The 22,706-nt window shown below is 35.3% G+C and overlaps 3 protein-coding genes across 4 annotated transcripts; 1 reads left to right on the top strand and 2 right to left on the bottom strand.

Moving 5' to 3' along the window:
* Positions 1 to 769: 769 nt before the first annotated feature.
* On the top strand, positions 770 to 4,922 carry LOC109814242 (fasciclin-like arabinogalactan protein 15). The gene is made up of 3 exons (XM_020378615.3): positions 770 to 2,243; positions 3,840 to 3,948; positions 4,497 to 4,922. The coding sequence occupies exons 1-2, from the start codon at positions 974 to 976 to the stop codon at positions 3,911 to 3,913; spliced, it is 1,344 nt and encodes a 447-aa protein (XP_020234204.2). The 5' UTR covers positions 770 to 973; the 3' UTR covers positions 3,914 to 3,948; positions 4,497 to 4,922.
* A 2,695-nt stretch (positions 4,923 to 7,617) lies between these two features.
* Positions 7,618 to 16,686, bottom strand: RFC1 (replication factor C1). Of its 2 annotated transcripts, none has more exons than XM_020378605.3 (22): positions 16,595 to 16,686; positions 16,357 to 16,470; positions 15,447 to 15,902; positions 15,299 to 15,366; positions 15,000 to 15,075; positions 14,864 to 14,925; positions 14,621 to 14,769; positions 14,303 to 14,433; positions 14,006 to 14,194; positions 13,798 to 13,919; positions 13,504 to 13,711; positions 12,473 to 12,526; positions 12,110 to 12,279; positions 11,199 to 11,289; positions 10,446 to 10,627; positions 10,303 to 10,342; positions 9,258 to 9,382; positions 8,788 to 8,860; positions 8,593 to 8,685; positions 8,269 to 8,512; positions 8,126 to 8,179; positions 7,618 to 8,001 (listed from the first exon to the last, which is right to left on the bottom strand). In XM_020378605.3, the coding sequence occupies exons 1-22, from the start codon at positions 16,595 to 16,597 to the stop codon at positions 7,865 to 7,867; spliced, it is 2,841 nt and encodes a 946-aa protein (XP_020234194.2). In that variant the 5' UTR covers positions 16,598 to 16,686; the 3' UTR covers positions 7,618 to 7,864. The 2 variants fall into 2 exon arrangements, with proteins under 2 accessions (XP_020234194.2, XP_020234193.2); XM_020378604.3 differs by having other exon boundaries at positions 8,126 to 8,182; positions 16,595 to 16,685.
* Positions 16,687 to 21,169: 4,483 nt separating this feature from the next.
* LOC109788511 (strigolactones hydrolase CXE15) lies at positions 21,170 to 22,706 on the bottom strand. Its single transcript, XM_020347254.3, has 2 exons — positions 21,859 to 22,706; positions 21,170 to 21,576 (listed from the first exon to the last, which is right to left on the bottom strand). The coding sequence occupies exons 1-2, from the start codon at positions 22,530 to 22,532 to the stop codon at positions 21,264 to 21,266; spliced, it is 987 nt and encodes a 328-aa protein (XP_020202843.1). The 5' UTR covers positions 22,533 to 22,706; the 3' UTR covers positions 21,170 to 21,263.

Below are 22,706 nucleotides of genomic sequence, written 5' to 3'. Positions count from 1 at the left end.
CTCCGGTAGGGGATAGGTCTCCCTCTATACATAGAACACTTGTCCTTTCTATTATCAATATAAAAAAAGTGGGGAAAGGAGTATGAATCCCCCTATTTTTATTTTCAAACGTCTCCACCAAATATCTAATGAACTTTCCTTCCAAATTCCAATTATTGTTATTTTTCTCTTCTTTTATGTCCCTTCCAATTTATCCCTACAAAAAAATAAGATGAACCCCCACATGTACAAAAGTCTGTCGAAGCATTTTCAGCAAAAATGTTTTGCATTCTTAATTCCAAATGTATTTTCTCTAGAGTTTTATTAGCATTTTTATTTCTCGGAATGTATATAGTCTCTAGAGGACAGAAACAGCTCAGCTAAAACCTGAACAAAATTAGCACATGTGGAACGAACCCTAGGCCAAGTGGGAACCACCACTCTTAACTCACAAGACTGTAATATCTCGTTTATTTTGCTTCGCTGCATCTATTCCATGGTATAGTCAATAGACCTAAATCCTGATCCATAATTCATATTAACTTATTCTCTGCGTGCTAATTGCGAAATAGCAGCACATCTAATAACTAATTAATTCTCACTATCAAAGTAGGAATAAAAGGTCTTGATTCTACAACTCATGCAGAAGGTGAAAAGTAAATGCAGTGACAGTAAAATAATAATTGACAATAATGAAAGTGGGTTTAGTTTATCAATCTTTCATTAATTAACGTGCCAGGTAGCAGTTGGGGTTTCTCACTGTTCCTTCGCCCACACCCAATGAAAAGCCTCCACGTAAGCGAACAAATTTTCACAAAGCAACCGACACCCTTGGATTTACCCACAGTTAACTCCCCACTCACTACTAACACATAAGAAGTCACAGACACAACATAACATAAACACATGTACAAGTGTCTCTCACTCTTTTCTCTCTCTCTCTCTCTCTCTCTCTCTCTCTCTCTGTTCTGTCTGAACCAACACCGCAACAGCCATGGATCGCAGAATCTATGGCGTTACCTTTCTCCTCCTCTTCCTCCTCCCAACCCTCACATTCTCTCTGCCACAGGGCCAAATAAACTCTAACTCAATCCTCGTGGCCTTGTTGGACTCGCATTACACCGAGGTAGCAGAGTTAGTCGAAAAAGCCATGCTCCTCCAAACGCTCGAAAACACGGTAATGAAGCACAACATCACAATCTTCGCACCAAGAAACGAAGCCCTAGAACGCAATCTCGACGCCGATTTCAAGCGTTTCCTCTTGGAACCCCGCAACCTCCCCTCCCTCCAAACCCTCCTCATGTCCCACATCGTTCCCTCACGGATCATCCAACCCGGGTCAAACCCGACCCGAATTAAAACCCTAGCTCCAAACCACCACCTCACTCTTCAAGCTCCAAATAACAAACACAATATCTCTCATTGGATTGTTGACTCCTCCCGGGTCACCCACCCGGGTTCTGTGACCCGACCCGACGGAGTTATCCACGGCATCGACTCCCTCCTCATCCCGCGGTCCGTCCAAGACGCCTTCAACCGCCGCCGGAGCCTCACCTCCATCGCCGCCGTGAAACCAGAACCCGCCCCGGAGGTCGACCCGCGGACGCACCGGTTAAAAAAACCGGCGTCGCCGCAGAAGCCTGGCTCTCCCCCGGCCCTTCCGATCTACGACGCGATGGCGCCGGGGCCTTCACTTGCGCCGGCGCCGGCGCCGGGACCCGGCGGCCCCCGGCACCACTTCAACGGCGAGAGGCAGGTGAAGGATTTCATCCAAACGCTCCTCCATTATGGTGGTTACAACGAAATGGCGGATATTCTGGTGAACCTAACGTCGCTGGCTACGGAGATGGGACGGTTGGTTTCGGAGGGTTACGTTTTGACGGTGCTGGCTCCTAACGACGAGGCCATGGCGAAGTTAACGACGGACCAGTTGAGTGAACCGGGTTCGCCCGAACAGATTATGTACTATCACTTGATTCCTGAGTATCAGACCGAAGAGAGCATGTATAACGCCGTTAGACGGTTCGGGAAGGTCCGTTACGACACGTTACGTTTGCCTCATAAGGTAACGGCGCAGGAGGCTGACGGCTCCGTTAAGTTCGGCCACGGGGACGGGTCGGCTTATTTGTTCGACCCGGATATTTACACTGATGGACGAATCTCCGTTCAGGGAATTGACGGCGTTCTGTTTCCGCCGCAGGAGGACGAGGTTGGGCCCGCGACCCGGGCCCAGCCCGCTAAAGTCGTCGTTAAGCAGAGAAGAGGTGCGTTGCTTAATGCTTTCACTTTTTTTCACTTTTTTCTTTCTTTCTTTTTTTTTTGTTGGTGGTGTTTGTTAATTATTTGGGTGTTTTTTAAGTCAAGATAGGGAAAGGTGAGGATGACGTGTGTTTAATTTGTTTATTTATTTATTTATTTATTTTCTTTGCGTTTGCTTTATTATTATGTGGCTAGACTTGTTTGGTTTTTGGTTAAGGTTGTCATTTTGTTTTAGTGGTGTTGATTTGAGCATTATTGCGTGTTGTTGGGGACGGGGGTTGAAATTGTAATTAGAAGAGTTGTAAGTGATTGATGGAACTTTGCTTCTTAGGGGAATGAGAGAATGATATACTCGAGGTAGTTTCTTGAGTAGGGCGTTTGGAATATTATGTCAGAATTTAAAGTAGGACTTGAGTTGTTAAGGTTGAAGGAGTGTTATGTTGTTTTGTTCTGGTTTCTGTATGTTCATTAGGTTAGATCATTATACTGGAAAATAGTGAGACGACTGTATGAATTAAATAATTGGTACGAGATTAATAGGTTTTGAATTCGAGATTTGGATATGAAATTATATTAAATGCTTGGAGGAGAGATTTTTTACCTAAAGTGATCTTATCTAATTCATGCTTGATTGTCATATATGAGGTCTTAACCAACCAAAATAAAAATACTGAGAATATTGATGTGGAAAATAGGATTCTTATGTTTTAAGAAACTAGTTTAAAAGCTTTATAAAGTGGCAGTGACACCACTCAATGTATCGAATTACTTGTTAGATCAAGCTTCTGAAAGGTGGAAAGAAACTTTTGAAAAAAAGTTATGGACAGAGGGTTCTTATAGCTGCTATAAACAAGAAAATTGGAGTGGGAAACTTCCTGAATCTTATTTAATTGGATTGGACCTTTAAGTAGCACGGCTTCAAATTTTGACAATATTTTATTGTCCCATGTCTATACATATAAATAATCACACTTTTGATGAGAAAATCAATGATTAATATTGCAATACATGTATAATATTAACTATTAATTTTCTAATCAACAACTGGGAATGAGATTACTCCTTTAAAGTAAATTCACTTTAGAGGACTCAGTAACTACCAATCATATTTCATTATCTATCGTTTTCTAGTTATAACCTTTTGCTTATTTGAGGGTTCACCATTTCTCACAAAGTTGTTAAATACTTTAGAAATTCCTACTTTGTGCATGCTTGCACGAGATTATGGGAAGTGGGAACTAGATGGAAAGTAATGATATCTGGAGAAAAAGAAAAGAAGGAAAGAGAGAGAAGATGAAAGTGATGAATGATGTAAAAGACAAAGTTTTCCAGCTGGAATGAATTTTATGTTCGTTTCATGTCTGTGAGCTTAATCTTGGTTATCTCCAACTCCAACCTTGTAATATAGAAGTCTATGGTTGACTTGTTAAATGACGTTTTGTTGATTTCTTTGGTATCTCTTTCGACATGCTAATCTATATAAATTGATTGTCTAAGAACTGCTTGGTTTTTCTCATATTTCAGTGATACATTATAATTGCTTAAATAAATATCAGTTTAAATAGTTTGTTTTAAAGCTAAAGTTTTGAATGGAATGACAGGAAAATTGTTGGAAACAGCATGTTGGATGCTTGGAACCTTTGGACAGAATTCTAGATTCACCTCTTGTCAATAAAGAGCTCTTGTCAAGACTCGTTATGAACGAAAATAGTGAGATTCTAACTTCATATCTGATGTTCCGTGATAACTAGCTTATAAATGGGATCTTGTTAACTTTAATAAACCATTAATTATGAAGACTTTCTCCCTTCATCCTGCATGACATCTTTCATCTGTTTTTCTTCATGTTCTCACATAGTTCCATTTATGTTTACCGTTACTGATAATGCACTCTACTTGGTGAAATTGGATGTTCAAAGCACAATTTCATTTAAAAAATCTTTTCAAAGTTCAAGCACAGTACATTCCCATCATGCCTTTGACCCGGTTATGGTCATCCACTTGGCCTCAAGTGGGTGTTCCTTCTCTACCATGTGAGCTTGAATATCAAATGCCAAAATATAAAATATAAAAAATAAACAGTATTATTCTAGGGCATATGAAGCTTCTTGTTGTGTTATTCTCAATATTTTTGGTTAGAGGGTGTTGGGGTTAGTTAATACATTCTCTAGCCATATTATTTTCCTAATTGCCATTAAGTTGACCTTAGTTAATACATTTTCTATTTACTTACACTGATTGCACATGCCTTGATGCAGCTGCACAGGAAATTCCAAAGATGTAAAAAGTCAACGGAATATGAAGGCCAGGTTACTTGAATGGTTAATAGAAGCTGCTGCTATGGGTTTGGTTTTCCCACGTTTTTGTGATGCTCTTTTTCTTTCTCCTTCTCGATTTTCTCCTTGTGGATTTGGGTCTTAGACTAGAGAACAAAAGCTTCTCAAGTCGTCTAAAACAATATATAGTGCATATATTATTATTATTATTATATATGCTATTTAGATTCAATTAGTACTGCTGCTAAAAATCATTAGGAGGTTGTGTTGGTGGTGGGATGAGAAGGTTCTATGTAATAAGATGGCAGGGAAATCTGTGCCCGATTCAGTAACTAGTAGTATTACGCAAAATATGCAAATGGCAATACAGTAATAATCAATAAAATGATTCTTTTCTGTAAAATGACATTTTATGACTCCATACTCACCTCTCTCTTCATCCTTCTCCCTCCATTCTCGTTAATTGTATTTACAACTCATAATCTGCAAGGAAAAATTATAATTTTGTTAGAATAAAACAAAAAAATATGATATTTTTTGCTTTAGTTTATAGTCATGTTTTTAAGAAAGGAGTATTGTTATGGGTATTAAGAGATGTATGCAATTTTTTTAAACTATGTATGTGAGTATTTAATTCTTAAACTATGTCTCTAAAATATCCTTTTCTGACTCTGATATAAATCAACGGTTCACAGTGATTCCTGCAATGTGAATTGAATATATCTTTCACTATTAAAAAGGGGGGTTATTGTGTTTTTATTAGGTTAAGTCTTCATTTAATTTGCAATTTTTCGACTCCTGACATTACAAGTTAATGCCAACCACCATTGGGTGAGGGGTAAGTGTTGGTACTATTCTATTCACTATTTTTTGGTTGAATTTGAGTTTGGGTCATAAATAACCACTAAGAAAATAATATTGGACATGTTTCAAGCCTGCATAAATGAACTTTATATGAAGCAAAATATTTGTGGTTTAGTATACAATAAGTACCACTTGATTACCGATATCAATTCAGTCTGAAGTTTATTTTATTTCTTGTTCTCGTCATTATAGGTGATAAGTTATTATCATTATGGTTAGTAAGGTCCCGTCAATGACGTGGAATAGTTTGAAAATTCCGTGCTTATTGTCTAAAATTCTCTATCACTAAATCAACTCCTATCCATGAGTAAAACACTGAAAAGTGAACACCATAATGATAGTAAATACTACGTCAGGGTTTGTTCTTACATCACGGCAATGTAGTACTAGTAATGATTCTTAAACACATTGGTTGGCAACACTGAACAATTTTATTAATTTTGAAGAACTGGTAGAAAATGATCCATATAGACGTTCATTCTTCTTTTCCCATTGTATTAACCATAAACTTAGCCTCCCAAACTGTGAACCCGCGAAAAGAGGAAACAACGTGACCAAACCGATAATGTAAAAGTTGGAGTTTTTCCGGAGTAGTGTTAAGTATTTACATAGAGTAGGTGTCTAGGTGAACGAACATACACTAACAGTGTGCATAAATGTATTTAGTATTTTCACAACACCAATCATATGAATCATGATTCATGATACAGTGTAAAACCTCTATACTGCATTATATGTTGTCGAAAATATTAAACAAATTAAGTGAAGAAAGATGAACTTTTCAGGGGCTAATTCTACTGAAATTTTCAGTATATTAAATGAATAGAGATGAATCGTTTTAGGATAAACTACCATTCCATTTTGGTGACTGTTAATATTAATTGGATTATCGGAAGATAAATGATATCAATCACATTACTTCTCTGATAAAAAAAAATGATATTTAGTCCTTTAATAATAGAAAGCATAGCATAATTCAGTGCCTCAATCATATATAATAATGAACATCAATTTAGTATTTTAATAATAGAAAAGGACATCATTTTTACTTTTCAATCATGCAATTTGCGCATAGAATGACTTTGATGTCACTTCAGAGTTCAGGGCTAAATTGATACACCCATCAGCTTAACATCATAATTTCTCCCCCTTTTTTCTTATAATTTTCTCACACAAAAATTATGTCCAATCATACAACCTCAACAACAAAGCTATAAATTCGGCGGTTAGTCATTATATAGCATGTTCAAATTCTAATAATATTAGAAATAATTGCATTCATCTCCCTCGAATACTTCTACCATTCTTGATTAATAGACGTACTTTCCCCTAAATTTAAATATTATTACACAAACACTCAATATTGAAAAAAAGAAGCCGTGGGCATATTTTTTAAAATAATAAAATAAAAGGTGTAACGGAGATAGGTATAATCTTGGATAAGAAAAAATGAAAATCTAATGACTAAGCTCACAATTCATAAATTTAAGTACCCCCATTATATCATGTGGATTATTGTTCGTGATCCTAACACTACAAATAAAATAAAAATAAAAATAAAATAAAAAATGGCCACAAATTTTAAAATAATTTTAGTATAGACATTCCATATAATATCATTTGTCTTTTTATAGTTCTGTTTTTAATTTATTAGACGAATATTAAGAAAATATATATGATGTGCGATTAATATATACTAAGGGGAAAAAGTGAATAGTTCATTGAATCTTCAGTGGAATGCCACCATAAACCATTTACAATTTGCGGATAATAATAATAATAATTATTATTATTATTATTATTATTATTGCTCACTCGTGTGGAGGAGCAATTGGTGTTTTTTGTTGAGTCGACAACAACCACTTAACTAGAGCTAGGCATGGCCATAAGATTTGGAAACGTTAATAGTTGATGATTGATCTGACAAGACATTTATAAAAATATAAACAAATCGAATCATGTATATGATAATTTCGTCGGTTATTTATATCAACGATTTGCATATATATTTTAATCGATAATGTACCTGAATTTGGAACATGCGAATCTTGGGAAGGTGTTAGGGGGCCTTCCCTTTAGTTAGGGAGAGTAATTATGTTAATGACTTTTATTCTCCAAAAATGTGATAAGGTTTTGCTTTCGCAAAAGATTCATTTTTCCTAAAACAAAATTTTCCTCAAAGGAGTCAAATTGTAAATCATTCAATTTCCCCCTTTTTCATCCCCTTTGCTAAATCAGGTAATAAAAGAGTAACAACTCAATTGAGGGATTCTTCATAATTTAGCATGCCAAGTAAAAAATTTTAACGTAGACATCATTTATCTACATTCAAAAGACAGGGCCACCACAAGTAATTCATGTCCTAGGAAAATTTACTAAAAGTCAACCCTGATGACCGAACATCAATTGCATAAAATGCAGGGTTCTGTTCTATACAATTCCTCCAAATAGTGGCTCCAGAGAAAAGCACATTGTTTAATATTTCTTCACCTTTTTCTTTTTGTTGTCTTAGGAGCTGGGGCAACCTTCTGCCCAGATGCAGAAGCACCTTTACCTCTACCACCGGATGTTTTCTTGGAACCTGAATTTCCCGTTCCCTTTAGTTCCAATTCTACTTGCGTGGCTACATGCATGCACAAATATAAAGATAAATCATGGACGCTCAAATATATATTATATATATTTAAAGATAAATCACCTAAAAGTCCAATAAATAAACATGCCAATGGCATATTATGACCACCTACCCTTTGAATTCAAGCTTTTAAGTTCTGATTGCAGCTTCTCGGCCTTGGTGGTGCCTTCTAATGCATCACAAAAGTTAAATTGTAAAGGCTATCAATTAATATAAAAAAAATATAATAATAAAAAGAAAAAACCTATAACTTACCCAACTCTTCTGTATCAGAGCTCTCTTCTTCACTTTCATCTAAGGCGTTACCTTCACCTTTTTCCACTGCATCATCAGCCGGTTCAAGAATAGCAGCAATCCGCTTTTTAGGGGCCTTCTTTACTCCAGGAAGAGAGATTAGATCTGCAACTCGAACCACCCGAGATTTTCCTTGCTCTTTGTATGCTTTTGTCAATGCTGACTTAACAGCAGGCTGTATGCCATCTAGTGGATTAGGATGACCCTGATTCATATAATACAAAAAATTAACCCGAGGTTGACAGCGTTTTGAAGTAAACACAACATCAAAAATAGTTAAGGAACCTTGAATTTTGATAACTCCACTATGGTATCAAAATCTTCCTGACTGATAGAGTATTTATCCATAAATTCCACAACTTGCTGAACAGCTTCAGCCTGATCAATTCCAAAAAGGGCAATGAGATTCAAATTGAGTTCAGCATTTCAGCTTAAAACATTCTGAATGTTTAGAACTAAAGTAATACATGTACTTCCAACCTTAGGCAGGGATCGCAGGGGTTCTGTCAATTGTTGAAGAAGAAGAGTAAGGTATTCCATGCGAATGGTATCCCTGCAACCATTTAATAAGCATGATTGTAACGAGTCTACTAGACATTTGTTGTAATGGAGATGTGGCTTTTTCCAAAAGTCTACTGGACATTTAACTTCTAAAACCTAATTGATAAGCACATACATACTACTATACTAGACCTAATTATATCCCAGATTCGGAGTATACATAAAATGGAAGCGCACAAACTAAGATTGACATTAAACTCAACACAAGAAAATCAAGAACATATTTACAGACAATTTAAGAGGGTTTGAGCTGCACTTGATTTCTATCCAAAATCATCGAGGTTTACAAATAATTTGCAAGTATCAATAGAAGCATTCAGTAAGTAACCAGACGAAAGATGCATGAGAAAAGATGCAAACTGAAGGTAAAATACTGAATTCATATTTACCTTCCTGAACTAGATCCACGAGAAGCAAGAATGTGAACGTGCAGATCATCCAAAAGCCTGAAGTTTTTGCCCATTGTCGAGTTCTTCCCCAGCCACCCCCCAAACCGGTTAAAGTTTCTTTCTCCCTGAAGATATAATGCAAGTTATGATACAAAAAAGCAAAATCAGATGAGTTCAACAAAAGACCGGTAGAAACAAAGACAACCCACAAAAGCCCACCATGCATAACTACTGTTTATGATATAAAATCATCCATGACACTTTAGGTGGAGATATTCCTACTGATTTTATATCTAATCTAAATCAGGGAATGCAATGAAACTAAGTCAAAAAGTCTGGCCTACCGCCTACTTATACTAATTCACTGGCTATGAGATTAAATATAAAGACATATAAAACACACAATTCTAAGAATTATGTTATGCAAAACATTCTCTTGTATCCTTAGTCTCCAATCTTGTATATTGATGCGTCATGGCGAACTCAAAAAACACTATTAATAGTGGGATGGCCACTATTCTGATATTTCTTTTATACAGATCATATAATTTATTTACAAGATATACTATAGATGCTCAACAAGAGCCGAGCAGGTTGTAAGGAACACTCAATAAAAGCCCTAATCAGATGTAGAACTGCAAAATAGAGAGGAGAGTGAACACTGTTGGGTGTCGCTGGAGATGGGCAACTCTGCTGCTCTGGTCGCTAAGATTTAGGGTCTTCTAGCCTTATAGAGGGTGGGGGTCAACTTCACCCCTAAAAAACCCTCAAAACATTACAGTTTTAAGGGAAAACATGGGATTATAGATTTTTTCTTTAAACAAAACCCATATTTTTGGGCCATAAAAACAGCTGACAACCGTGAATAAAAATTCACCACTATCCATGGACCATGGCAGCTAATGGCTGCTCTGCCACATGCCACTGGAAAAACATGCCATTGATAACTACGCTAGTCCCCTGAGCCCAAAATAAAGAGGCTGATGGAAGAGTAAGGGTGGACGGGACATATTGCAATAGCCTGCAAAAGACGAACTATTTTTACCTGTTCAAGTATTTCCCTTTGCCCGTGCAACAAAGAAGCACTGAAAGAAAGACACATGAAAATGAGAAAGGATGAGCAACTTGATGGAGCAAAATCACGAAACGAAATATTTTATTTTCCAAGGTGGTGACAAGGCTCCGTACGGAATTATGCATGATGCAACAGAACTAGTTTGAGAGAGCTGCCACTGTCGATATCTGCGAATCTGTACATTCACTATATCTGCATCAGCAATAGACTCAGCTGCACGGGCAATCATGTTCATGCGTTTTATGCCACTGTCATCCTTACCAGCCATGCTTGGTCTGTAATTAATATAATTTTCCTGCAATACATAATGCCATAAAAAATAGTTGTATGAGGAATTTTTGAAACATAGTGATATCAGACAGTAAAAGTAAATTACTACCTAAAATGAAATCAACAAAGGCTATTTTCAACTTCCAGATAATTCCACAAAGTGAACATATCTCACTATTCCCAAAACTTGATTACATTAACAAACATGCAGTCACAAATAAAATTTGAGAAAACTTTCCTTTGAAGCAAGTTCAAGAATAAGAAGACATTGCAAGAATAGTCAATTCTAAACATATAATTGGTATGTCAAATATGATATTGATACTTAATATCATTTCAGTTTTAACCAAAATTGGGGTTAATCAGTCATACTGTGATTTTTGTTAACCAATACGTGGTTAATACAAATATATATAAGGCTAACTTAATAAAAATGTGTGAAGTCAAATTTGATCAATCAAAGTTGAATGAAGTTCATGCAAGAAGTGGCAACCAAAGTCCAAACCATTAAGCACCAATTTCATCATGCTATTGGCCGTCAAAGATAACAGTTCCATACAAGCTAAATTGAAAAAAATAAATAAAAATTAAAGAACCTGAACAAGAAGAGGAACAAGATCAGGATCACTCATGCTAAGATTTATCCTCTCATCCATTTTCAACTTCCCAGCATTAAAACCAAAAAGCCTACAAGATAAGAGAAGTTATCATGAATTGTATTCAGTCACATAAACATCCAGACTGTTAATGCTATGATTTCAAAGGATGAACTCATAGCCATGAAGAGCCCCACTGAATCGCTGATGAAAGGACAACAAATTCACAGATCTACAGCTTATAAACCTTATAAATGCCATCAAATTCGCACTTGTATCACATAGCAAAGAAGTGAAAAATAACTCGACAAGTATCAGTTATAAAACACAGTTGAAATGGAAGTTGGGATCCTCAAATTGGCAACTGTTGACTCGAACAAAAAAGATAGTTAAGAGAACCACACTTTATAAAGAGTGATTTTTATAGAATAAATACAATTTTGTTTCCAGAGACCATATCAATTCAGTTCTCATTCTAAACAGATTTTTTCTTAACCCCTCAAAGCACTAACTGAAAGTCCATACTGCTTTCAATTAGTTATGTATTTCCTTTGCATGGTCATGTACAAAAATTATCAGAAAAATCTAGCTATGATTTGTTAATATTTGATACCAAGCCTATTTCAGGGAAAACAAAATATTATTCTAGTCCTTTACGGAAGCTCATTGGAATTGCAATGCAATGAATGGAAGCATCCAATATTCAATTATAATCACATTAGGTTTCAGTTCTAAATACCAAAGCTATGCAATAACACTAAACAGATCACCAAGAGTCAAGTAAGCAACAACATTTTAAGAATAAAGATACAACTAACAACAATGTGAGCTAATCAAGCAATTTGAAATTTAGAATTAACAGTATATAACAGTTAAACAAGGTTAGTGCAGAGATGATATAAATATTATACTTATCAACAGCAGTGAATGGTGAAATGTCTTCATCCTTCGCATTGGTAAGAAAACGCTGCCTAATATCATCATAGTTGATAACTGACATGGAGAGACTCATATACTGTAGCTGGTTTAGTGCCATTCGCATATCCCCATTACATCTTTCTGCTAGTTCCTCAAGTGCAATCTGAAACAAATATGGTGTATGATTCAAGAAAATAGGTTAGTTGATATGGGTTTTTTTTTTACAATTTTGTAACAGACAGATATAAATGATTCAAAGTAATTTTGCACCCGTAAAGTACAAACTACACACAATTAATTACAGTTAAAAATCTGGACAAAAAAAGATGGAACTTCTTTAGTTATCAAGAAATCACCTCATTAACTTGAAGCCCTTCAGCCTTCGCAACATCCATCAACTTTTTTGCCATCTGGCATAAATAAAATATTAAGTTCAAAACTCACACATCTCAACACATTTGATTTAACATGCAAAGGAAATTAACAGACTTCAGAAACTGAAGCTATATGTTGTACGACAGATTTGCATTCAAAGGTATGCAGACTGTATATAAAAGCTAAAGCCAATTAGATCCTCATATGATGGCTCAAATGTCACTGAACAGAAATAAAAAACCAACTTCATGATTTAAAACATCATTTGTTATTCAGATTATATACCCCATCTGATAAGGGAAAATAAAGCAGTATAACCTGCAAGATATCATTATGACAAAAAATTAACAAACACTGAACCAACCATCCTCATTTCCCTCCCCGAAACAATTAAATGATTTTAATAGATAGTGATTTGAATTCATTATCATTTTAGCTCAAAAAACTAAAAGAAATTTATAAACATAAGATCACTAAAGACTATCAGTGGAGACTGTTTCAATGTCAAGATCCTTTGCAAGAAAAAAATATTCATTTTCAATTCAAGAAAGCCACACATTGAAGTGCATGGATGGAATGGAACACCAATATTACAAAAAATAGAGATGGATATTCATATTTGAGCTTACAGGTTACGTCATTCAAGAACAAGGCAAATTCAATTAAAAGAAAGCACATATTTTGAAAGTGTGTATAAAGCACGCCCTCGTTCCATAATCCATAGTAAAGAAAAATAACATGGTCTTGAAAGAACCATGAACTATTGCAAGGTTAAAAGTAAGGTAATAGCCTTGAGGAAAAGGGAATTTCCATCTCCCAGAAGTTCAAGCATTACAAGACCCATTTCTCCATGTAATTGGCAAAGTCAACTCCAATATTTTTCACAAGTTAAATAAACAAACCCCTATGGTTCCATTCAAAAGATAGCAACAAAAGAACACAATACAAATAAAGGTTTTAAATTAAAGTAAAAGAGAAATGACATTATTTTTAGTGATAAGCACAGAAAGACCTGTTGCTTTGTAGGCTTCCGATAACTTAGAAGCAAACAGTAGTTCACAAGGCTTTTCAGTTTCTGGCTATACCGGTCATTGCAAATGCAGATAATAGGAATTTTAGATTTCTTGATGCTGTCAATAAGATCAGCAACACCACCCCTATCACCAGCTGACATCCCATCAACCTCATCCATAATGAGCACAGATTTAGAATGCTTTGGCCTGAAATTTGCAATTATAGAGATTTAACCAGGAGCATTATGGGCTCCCAAATTACATATCACATATGATGATAAAGAAAGACCAACCGGTACATATCAGCACCAAGGGACTCATTGGTTATACAATCCTTGATAGAATTTGAATTGCTTCCACCAATTCCTTTTTCAATTTTGCTGTCAGCTTTTCCACGGCTATCACTAGCATTTACCTTCAACACATGAATGGACACAAATCAGGGAAATTAGATGGTACAATACCTTTTCCACATATAAATTTAGCAAGAAATATTGCCACCTCTATGGCTTGGAAACCAAGCTCCTGACAGACCAACTTTGCTGATGTTGTTTTTCCTATACCGGGGGTTCCACTTAACAAGACAGCTTTTTTGGAACCAGAGTCATTTTGCTTTTTTCCCTGTTTTTTGTTACCAGTGTCCAAAAATTGTTCATTCCAAGTTTTCAACCAATTACGAAGCTGTGTAACCTGTATACCATTACATTTAAGAAAGTGAAAATTGATTATTCAAACTCACGTATATATAAGAACAAATTTTAGCCATCAAAATATGGTAATGAAGAATAGTGATTATACAAGTGACTGATTCCCTATGATATCCTTTGGATCTTTAGGCTGATGTTTCACTGTCCACATCAAAGAAGAATGAACAGTAGTGGCAGTCTTTGGCTTGGCTTGCTTAGAGGGTGAACGTGAAGATATAGGGGCTGCATTTGTTAATAAAGGAATGCAACTCAGAACATAAAAAAATGAATACCCTTTAAGTGTAATAAAGTAATTTTAAGGGCTGCTGCTAATTCATGAATACCCAAAAACAAGGATAGTTAAAAAGCAGAACCAAGCAATATAAAACCATTTAATAGAAGTACCAAGCATACACTAATTAGGGCTTACCCTTAACTTGTGATTTCGGAGAAACTTTTGACTGGGATGCTACTGCAACAGCCTTATTCACAGGTTTCTTGTCTTCTTGTGGAGGAGCTTTTGCAGGTTTTGATGCACGAATCATATCAAACAACCCATCCTCTGTGAGGAAGGAAGTTCTATATAAAGAAAGAGAAACATGCAATATAAGTGGTAGTACAATGTAGAAACTGTTCTAGTACTTTGTAGCGGTATAAATATAACAATACTAACCCTAGCTCTTTGGCCTTTTCAGACTTTCGCCCCCCAATATCTTCATCACATAACAAATAATTCTGCAAAACAAAGGATGTTGATCACACACTGATTATGTAAATTCATTTGCAGTGTTAAAAAAGCCTTATCTAACCGTTTTCTTGCTGACTGATCCAGTGACACGGCCACCATGGCGTTTAATCAAATCTTCTGCTTCTTCTCGTTCCAAACTGAAATAATGCAGAAGTAAAAAAAAAAATATAAAGATTCAGACTGGTGAAATGTGACAAATAGGTAAACATTCAAAAGTAGAAAGAGAACCTAAACAATAACAAAAAAAAAAAATGGGGTGAGGGTTGGGTGGGGGTAAATGATGAGGAAGCAATAAACTGTGAACTCAGGTGTGAATCAAGAAAAAAATGTGAAATATAAATAAAATATATAAATATATACCTGTCCAGAGTTCCACTGATCACAAAAGTCAAGCCAGCTAAACAGTCTGGAGCACCTTCAGGGACTTCCTGACACACAAAAGAAGTTTCAATGCATTGGCAAAAAACAAAAAACAAAAAATAGATCCAGATTCTTGATAAATTTGAACCTTTTCTCCTTTGTGTGGAGGATCTTTTCTTTCTCCAAAATTCATGAATCCACCCCTACCACCCCCTCTACCTCTCCCACCAGTTGACCGCCCTGGTGCTCCTCTTCCACCACCACCCCTTCCACCAGATTTAGCAGCAGACACGACATCTTTGTCATCATCTTCATCACTTTCTTCCAAATCTACAGATTTCTGGGGAATCCCCCTACCTGATCCACTCTTCAATTTTTTTGTTGGAGTGGCAGCGGCTAACTTCTTTTTTTTAGTGAGCAAGACAGGGTCATCTCCATCATCTTCATGAATTTTCTTTGGCTCCGGCATATCCTCACTGTCCTTCATATTCTTCCTTTTAGCAGGGAGCTCCTGCGTTTCTTTCTCATCTTTCACCTTTTGCTTGTTCGCATTAAAATATTTGCTAGTTACCCTCCTCCCTGAACTTTCCTGACCTCCAGGCACCTAAAAGAAAGAAGAGTATAAAACATTTTTCCCATTTCCACTCAACAAATTTTCATACATTCAAATACTACTAGCCCTAACAATTAGTAACTTTAATGGCAGAGCACTTGATGAAGCCTATCAAGGGAACCATTTAACCAAAACCTAACTGATTATGACTCGGCCAAATTATTAAAAATTGACAGTATTCGGTTGATAAACAAAACCCACGCCAAATGACCAACCACTCGTTTAATCCATTACTTGTACCAGTAAACAAACTATCAACGATAGGATACAATAACCAAAATTCTCGCATTCTTCAATTTTCATTCGCTTTCCATTAAATCATTGAACACATAAATTAAACCTAAAAACTAACCTCACCGGAACATTTTTAAAAATTTGAAAGGAAAATAAATTATGAACGTAAATGACTAAAATAAATAAATAAATAAACAACAACAACACTAACCGTTTTCTCGGTCTGGGGTTTATCCGAAGAAGGCTTGGGTTGATTGGAAGACTTGGAGGCAGCGGCATTGTTCCCCTTGTCATGCGATTTCATGAACCACTTCCTTATATCACTCTGTAGTTCGAAGGGAAAATGAAAATGTTAGGTAAAGGATTTGAGAGCATGAAGGAAGATACTCGAACGCGAAGTAAGTGCTATTGAAAGGCGAAGGGAAGAGAAAAGAAGAACCCTAAGTTACCATTTGTGCGTAGAGGCGGGAGAACAGAACCACCTGAATGAGTTTGTTGTGTGTAAGACCCTCACTGCAAAGCTTCTAATATTATTAAAATTATTTTATAAAAAAATTCAACTTTTTTTGAAAGGAACGCTTTATTTATTTATTGAATTGAATTGAATTCGGAAAAGAACATCCAAGAGTCAAATATTAAAAATATGATTAACTTTTCTTAACGTAGAAATAAAATAAAATTTTCAAAGTTAAATATTAATCATCATGGTATAACTTATTTTAAAAAATATATTTTTATTAAAAATTAAAATTAAAATAAATTTTTAATAAATAATGTTTGCTCAAATAGGTGTTATAATTAATATTATCACTCGTAAAATTTTGATTGTTTAATTTTTTTAATGCATAGTTTTTATATAATTTCTCATTAATATATATTTTGTATGTATGATTTAAGTAAAGGGGAGTTTCAGCCTGATAATAGATTTTGTAAAAATATTAAATTGAAAGTTATTAAATGAAGTAATAATTAGTAAGAATTATAACAGTTGGGGTTCCATGGTGAGTTAAGCCAGAACCTAAAGATTCATGATCCTTGTTGATTTTTGTATGCATTATGTACTTGTAATAGTTTATGTATTATATGATTTGTTAAAGAGAAGGTGAGTTTTACATGGAACTTCGCATTCTTGTTTAGCAAGAATGCATGCTCACCTAGCTTGCATGCATAGTTAAAGAAAATTTTGTCCAAATTTGTATTCTTGTTCCATGGCTTGAGTGTCATCCAACAAGAAAATGAATATGTGAGTGATTCTCATGAAAGTTTGTCCAATGAGCTAAAGCTCAATCAACAAAAGGATCCACAAAATGTCTTACTCACTCAACGAGTTATAGTCGCTTGGCGAGAGGACCCATAAGGGGTTCTACCTACTTAGCAAGTAGTGACTACCCAACATGATGAACCATAATGGATTAATCTTACCCTATAAGTTGGAGTTTGCCTAGCAAAAAGAGCCACAATAAGCTTGTCTCACTAAGCAAGAATACTTGCTAAACGAGATTCCTTTATTTTTGTTGATGTGTTCCTTAAGTTGATTTTTGGAAGAGATGTTGATGTTCTGCGTTGTTTACTAAATGTGATAAGTTGAAGTAGATTATATTGTGAAGGTGTTGTGTGTTGTTGATTCTTTGTTCCTTACAATGCTGAAGAATAAGTACTTGTGTGTAGTGTTGAGTTGAGTTACTATGTGTTGTATGAGGGAAGAGTTGTTTGTGTTGATAATGCATGAGACATGTTTAGGCATGGCAACAGGGCGGGGCGGGGCGAGGGCGGGTTTTACGTTCCCTGCCCCCGCCCCCGCAGATTTAAACCGCCCCCGCCCCGCCCTCGATACCCGCCGGGGATAAAATCTGGGTCCCCATCCCCACCTCCGGCGGGGTTCGGGTTTCCCCGCCCCCACTCCTATTTTTTTCTTCTTTTTTTTCTTTTAAATAAATATGAACAATTTAAAAAATAAATAAAAGAAAAGTAAAATAATATAAATTTTTCCATATAAATATTTATAATTTTGGTTTATATATATATAAAAATAATTTTTTAATTATATTATTAAGCGGGGCGGGGGTGGGGGCGGGGGGCAGGGGCGGGGTGGGTATTAACATCCTCGTCCCCGTCCCCGCCCCGATTTTATCAATCGGGGAAAACCCGAATCCAAACCCGATAAACACGAGTTTTCCCCATCCAAATCGGGGCAGGTTCGGGCGGGTACCCACGGGGGCGGGTTAGATTGCCATGCCTAGACATGTTTTATGTGTTGAGAGTTAAACTTAGAATCAAGGAAAAGTGAGTTGTTTTCTTTGGTGAAAGATCTCATTGTCAATATTTGAGTTGTAATGCTCTGAGAATCCAAATATAAAAACCCCTTAGAAAGAGAGTTAACTCTTAAAGCAGATAATTGTTTTAAAAGTTGTCTCTTCTGAATTTTTAGTTTACACAATATGGGGGAAAATGTGAACTATATTGTTTTGTGAAGTGACAATGAGCGAGGAATAAGGTGGAAGGTCAAAATATCTAACTAAGTGTTGAAAATGTGCACATTATTTGGAGGTAGTCAATGGGTTAACTAATTACATACATATAGGCTTAGTTGATGCATACTAATATCGTGGTAAACTCATTCTTAAGTTGTTTTATTCTTTGTAGTAATACTCAACTTTCCTAATTTGAATAACGACATCCGAGAAACCATTTATGAGTTGATTAAGGCTTGAAAGCCAAACTCGAGTTGTTTTGACCTATAAAAGAAAGATCTTATTGTGTTGTTAGTTTAGTAAGGTCAAACCACTTAACATGCTCATTTGTATTGTTTTGGAGATCTCATAAGTTGAAATATGCGACGACACATAAAAATGATATGTTGTTTTCTTGTGTTACGATGTTATATACTATGATATTGAATTGTATATTTTTGTTGATAAGTTAAGGTTGAGTTACTGAGATGATATGTTATATTATGGGAAATTTATATGATGAGAGTTATTTATGGTGATATAGATAACTTTTGCTTCTTTTATATATATGATGTTTTCTTGTTACACAAGTTTATTCTTTTTTTTTCATGTACTGGACTTTTATGATCATATTTAGTATGAAATTGGATGGTTATGTTTGGAGGTAGCATTTTATTGGGCTAATTGATGCAACTCTGTTAAGTAATATTTAACTTACACTTATGACTTGTTTTCAATTTTTTTTATGGATATTTATCACACGCATATATATAGGATAATTGTAATTCTTGAATGGGTTTTGTATTTTGTTTATGGATAAAAACATTTCTAACAAATATTTCTTTACAGTGTTGGATAGTAAAAAATTATTTTCCTTCTATTTTTCCACCGGTATAATCATTACACAAATTGTATTCCGTAAAATCAACCAACATATAATTATGTAATTTTAATTTTTATTTAAATAAAATAGTTGCATTAAATAAAATAAAAAATGGTCACTACATAAAATATTAATTTTCATTTTATCCCTACACACAAAAAAAGAAAGAACCAAATCAAATCAATCCTAATCACTCTCATAATACCAAATTAAATGGATTAGTTTATGTATTCCAAAAATAGATCATTTTTAATTATTTTCCTCCATTGCAATCTCTTTTTTTCCCCCTTCATTTCATACTTTCTAAATTCTAACAAATTGACTTCGTCAAAAATCAATTTACAGAAGTAAACACTTTCAAAGATCGACACAACCCAAAATAATATCTTTTTATGAAATACAATACATATTTACTCTTCATTTGCTTGATTTCAACCAAGGAAAACTTGCTCAAAATACAAATATTAATATTTTTTCAATATATTCTCTCACTTCTAGTATAAAATTTTCTCAATACATAAATATATCTTAGAATATCGATTAGGACCTAACTCAATTATGCAAAACTAGTTTATAAAGTAAAAATTATTCTCCACTTATATATTTTTTGTTTAGCTTATTTTTAGTCAATATAAAATTAAAATTTTTCTCAATATAAAATTCTCATAGAAAATTATGTTAAAAGCAATTGAGTAGGCACATGAAACAATACAATATCAAAATTTTAGAATTCCAAGCTTTAAATCTTTAAGGGAATAACTTTTCAAAAATTGAGAGGTGAGTAGTTGCATCACATTAGTCAAAACTCAACCAAAGAATTCATTGCAAACAAAGTTTTATTTAAGTAAAACGTGACATACAGAAGTCAATACTCAATGCTCATCCTATCAAAGACCATTGTCCTTGATAACACATATTTCCTACCAAAAGTGCTCCCATTGAACTTACACAAACAGGTTGAATATTAAGGTTATGATGATCCCCTACATACACTTCCCACAAACTTCCCAACGTGTTTCTTTATTTTCTTCATTGTACTCTTTACTCTATCAAAAAATAAAAGTATCATTAAATCTCAATTATTATTTTTACTTGCTTATCCAGTCTTGAGCTTTGAAGTGTCTTATGTAATTCAGATGGAAGATTGTAATAGCAACATTAAATTATATTCACACAATAATACCCCTTACATCACATACAATATAAACAGGTCATTGAATTTAGTGTTAACAACCAAATGATTCAGTGTGAATAACACAATAATACCCCTTACATCACATACAATATTTGGAAAGAAAAACAACCAAATGATTCAGTGTTAAGTCATTGAATTTACTTCAGTTATTGACTAGCATGTGTATGACACTCCTCAACCACATCAAGTTGTCACCACTCTATTGAGTATTAACAAGTAGTAATATGATTCCCTTCACTGCTATAATGTGATGAATCGCAACATAAATTTTCCTAATTATGGCACCAGTTTTCACTTTTAAGCAATGGGACATTATAATATAAAAAAACATGGACTTCAACTATGTCGGAATGCTTATGCTTTGAAGCAGCAGGTTTAGGGAAATTGCAACATATATTAGCTTCAAAATGGAACGTTTAGTACAATTAGAGTTTAACATGGCCAATACATACTTGATGCTTAGAATGTTATTTTTAAGTTGCCCTGTGATGATCACTCGCACCTAAAATGTTGTAGGAGCTAAAATGTAAATGTAAAAGGTATTACACTAAACATGCTTGATGTGGAGTTGTAATAGTGTCTAAAGCCCTTCAATTTTTCCCCAAACACTTCTCTATGAATTGTTTGATGATCAACATCAACTTGTTGGATGGTTCTGAATCGGGATCAATGGTGAAGAACCCATGTTGTTGTCCTTCAAATTCTACATACTCTACATCTTTATCCCACTCCTTAAGCCTCCTTGCATAGTCCTCTGCCCTATCTTTAAGCAGATCACTTCCTCCAGCCACCACTAGAATTGGGTCAAGATTAATTGCTTTGAGACTCTCACTATTTGGCCCAAACGGATTCACAAAAGGGTGATCAGTAGTGTCCCCAACTGGTATAGAAAGCCTCCAAAACCTATTCAATTAGTAACAACACACAGACATCTTTCACTAATTAGCAACAAAACAATAACTAAACAAAATTGAAATATGCACACCAAAATGTTTGACACTTTTTATTCATAACATGCCATATTCACTGCTTCCAAGACAAGTTGATTATGTATGTATATGTTGATTACTGAAATAGCACAATATATTGTGTCATCATTTATATGCTTATACTACACCAATAAAATTTGAGAAATTGTAAACATTAGTTAAAAAAAATACAATTAACCATATTTAAATTACGAACCTATCAATAAGTTCTAAGTTGAGAAAAGCATCTTTTGGTCCTTCAACTTCTGATCTGGTTCGGATTGTTCCACCAAAAAAAGGAGCTAATAGAACATAACCCCTGACTCGAACAGGAGCCAGCTCAGGCGAGCCATACCCAAGCCGAGCCGCCAAGTGATGAGCTATGTTTCCTCCAGCCGAGTCACCTGAAATGAAGATGCGGCTAAAATCAGCCACGTGGCTCAACCAAGGGTCCGGCTCATTACTCACGGCTTGAGTTTGAAGCCACTTTAGAGCTCCAAAGCCGTCCTCAATTGCAGTGGGGAGCCGATTCTCGGGAGCGAGCCGATAGTCCGGGGCAACGACTACGGCTTGGAGCTGAGAAGCAAGCCGAAAACAATAGTTTTGACAGTTAGGCCAAGTGCGCGAGCCGATGCAGAAGCCGCCGCCGTGAAAGTAGAAGAAAATTGGAAGTTTTGAGCCGGCTGAATCGGCTGGCTTATAGAGCCGAAGCTGAAGATCATGGGAAGGATCAAAAACGACATCTTTCCAGAAAACGGTGCCGTCGTCGTTGACGGGGACGTTGAAGCTTGGACGTGAAGAGCGTACTATGGAACCGTCGCTGTAAACGTGAAGAACGCCACGACACTCTTCTACTAGGGTGATCTTATTGGAATCTGATGTGTTAGACATGTTTTTTGTGTTCCTTGCATTGTGTGAGGGAAAGTTTGGAATATATTATGAAGAGAGAAAAAGAGGTTGATGATCGATGAATGAGTCATGAGTCATGACGATGGATGGATGCATTATTGTCGTGAAAGAATAGTTATGTGAATGACGTTTTCTGGTTGTGTGTTGTAATTGCCA

The sequence above is a fragment of the Cajanus cajan genome, chromosome 8 (genome assembly GCF_000230855.2).
Source record: "Cajanus cajan strain Asha chromosome 8, NIPB_CcT2T_4, whole genome shotgun sequence".
Taxonomy (NCBI): domain Eukaryota; kingdom Viridiplantae; phylum Streptophyta; class Magnoliopsida; order Fabales; family Fabaceae; genus Cajanus; species Cajanus cajan.
This window is presented reverse-complemented; position numbering and strand designations above follow the sequence as displayed.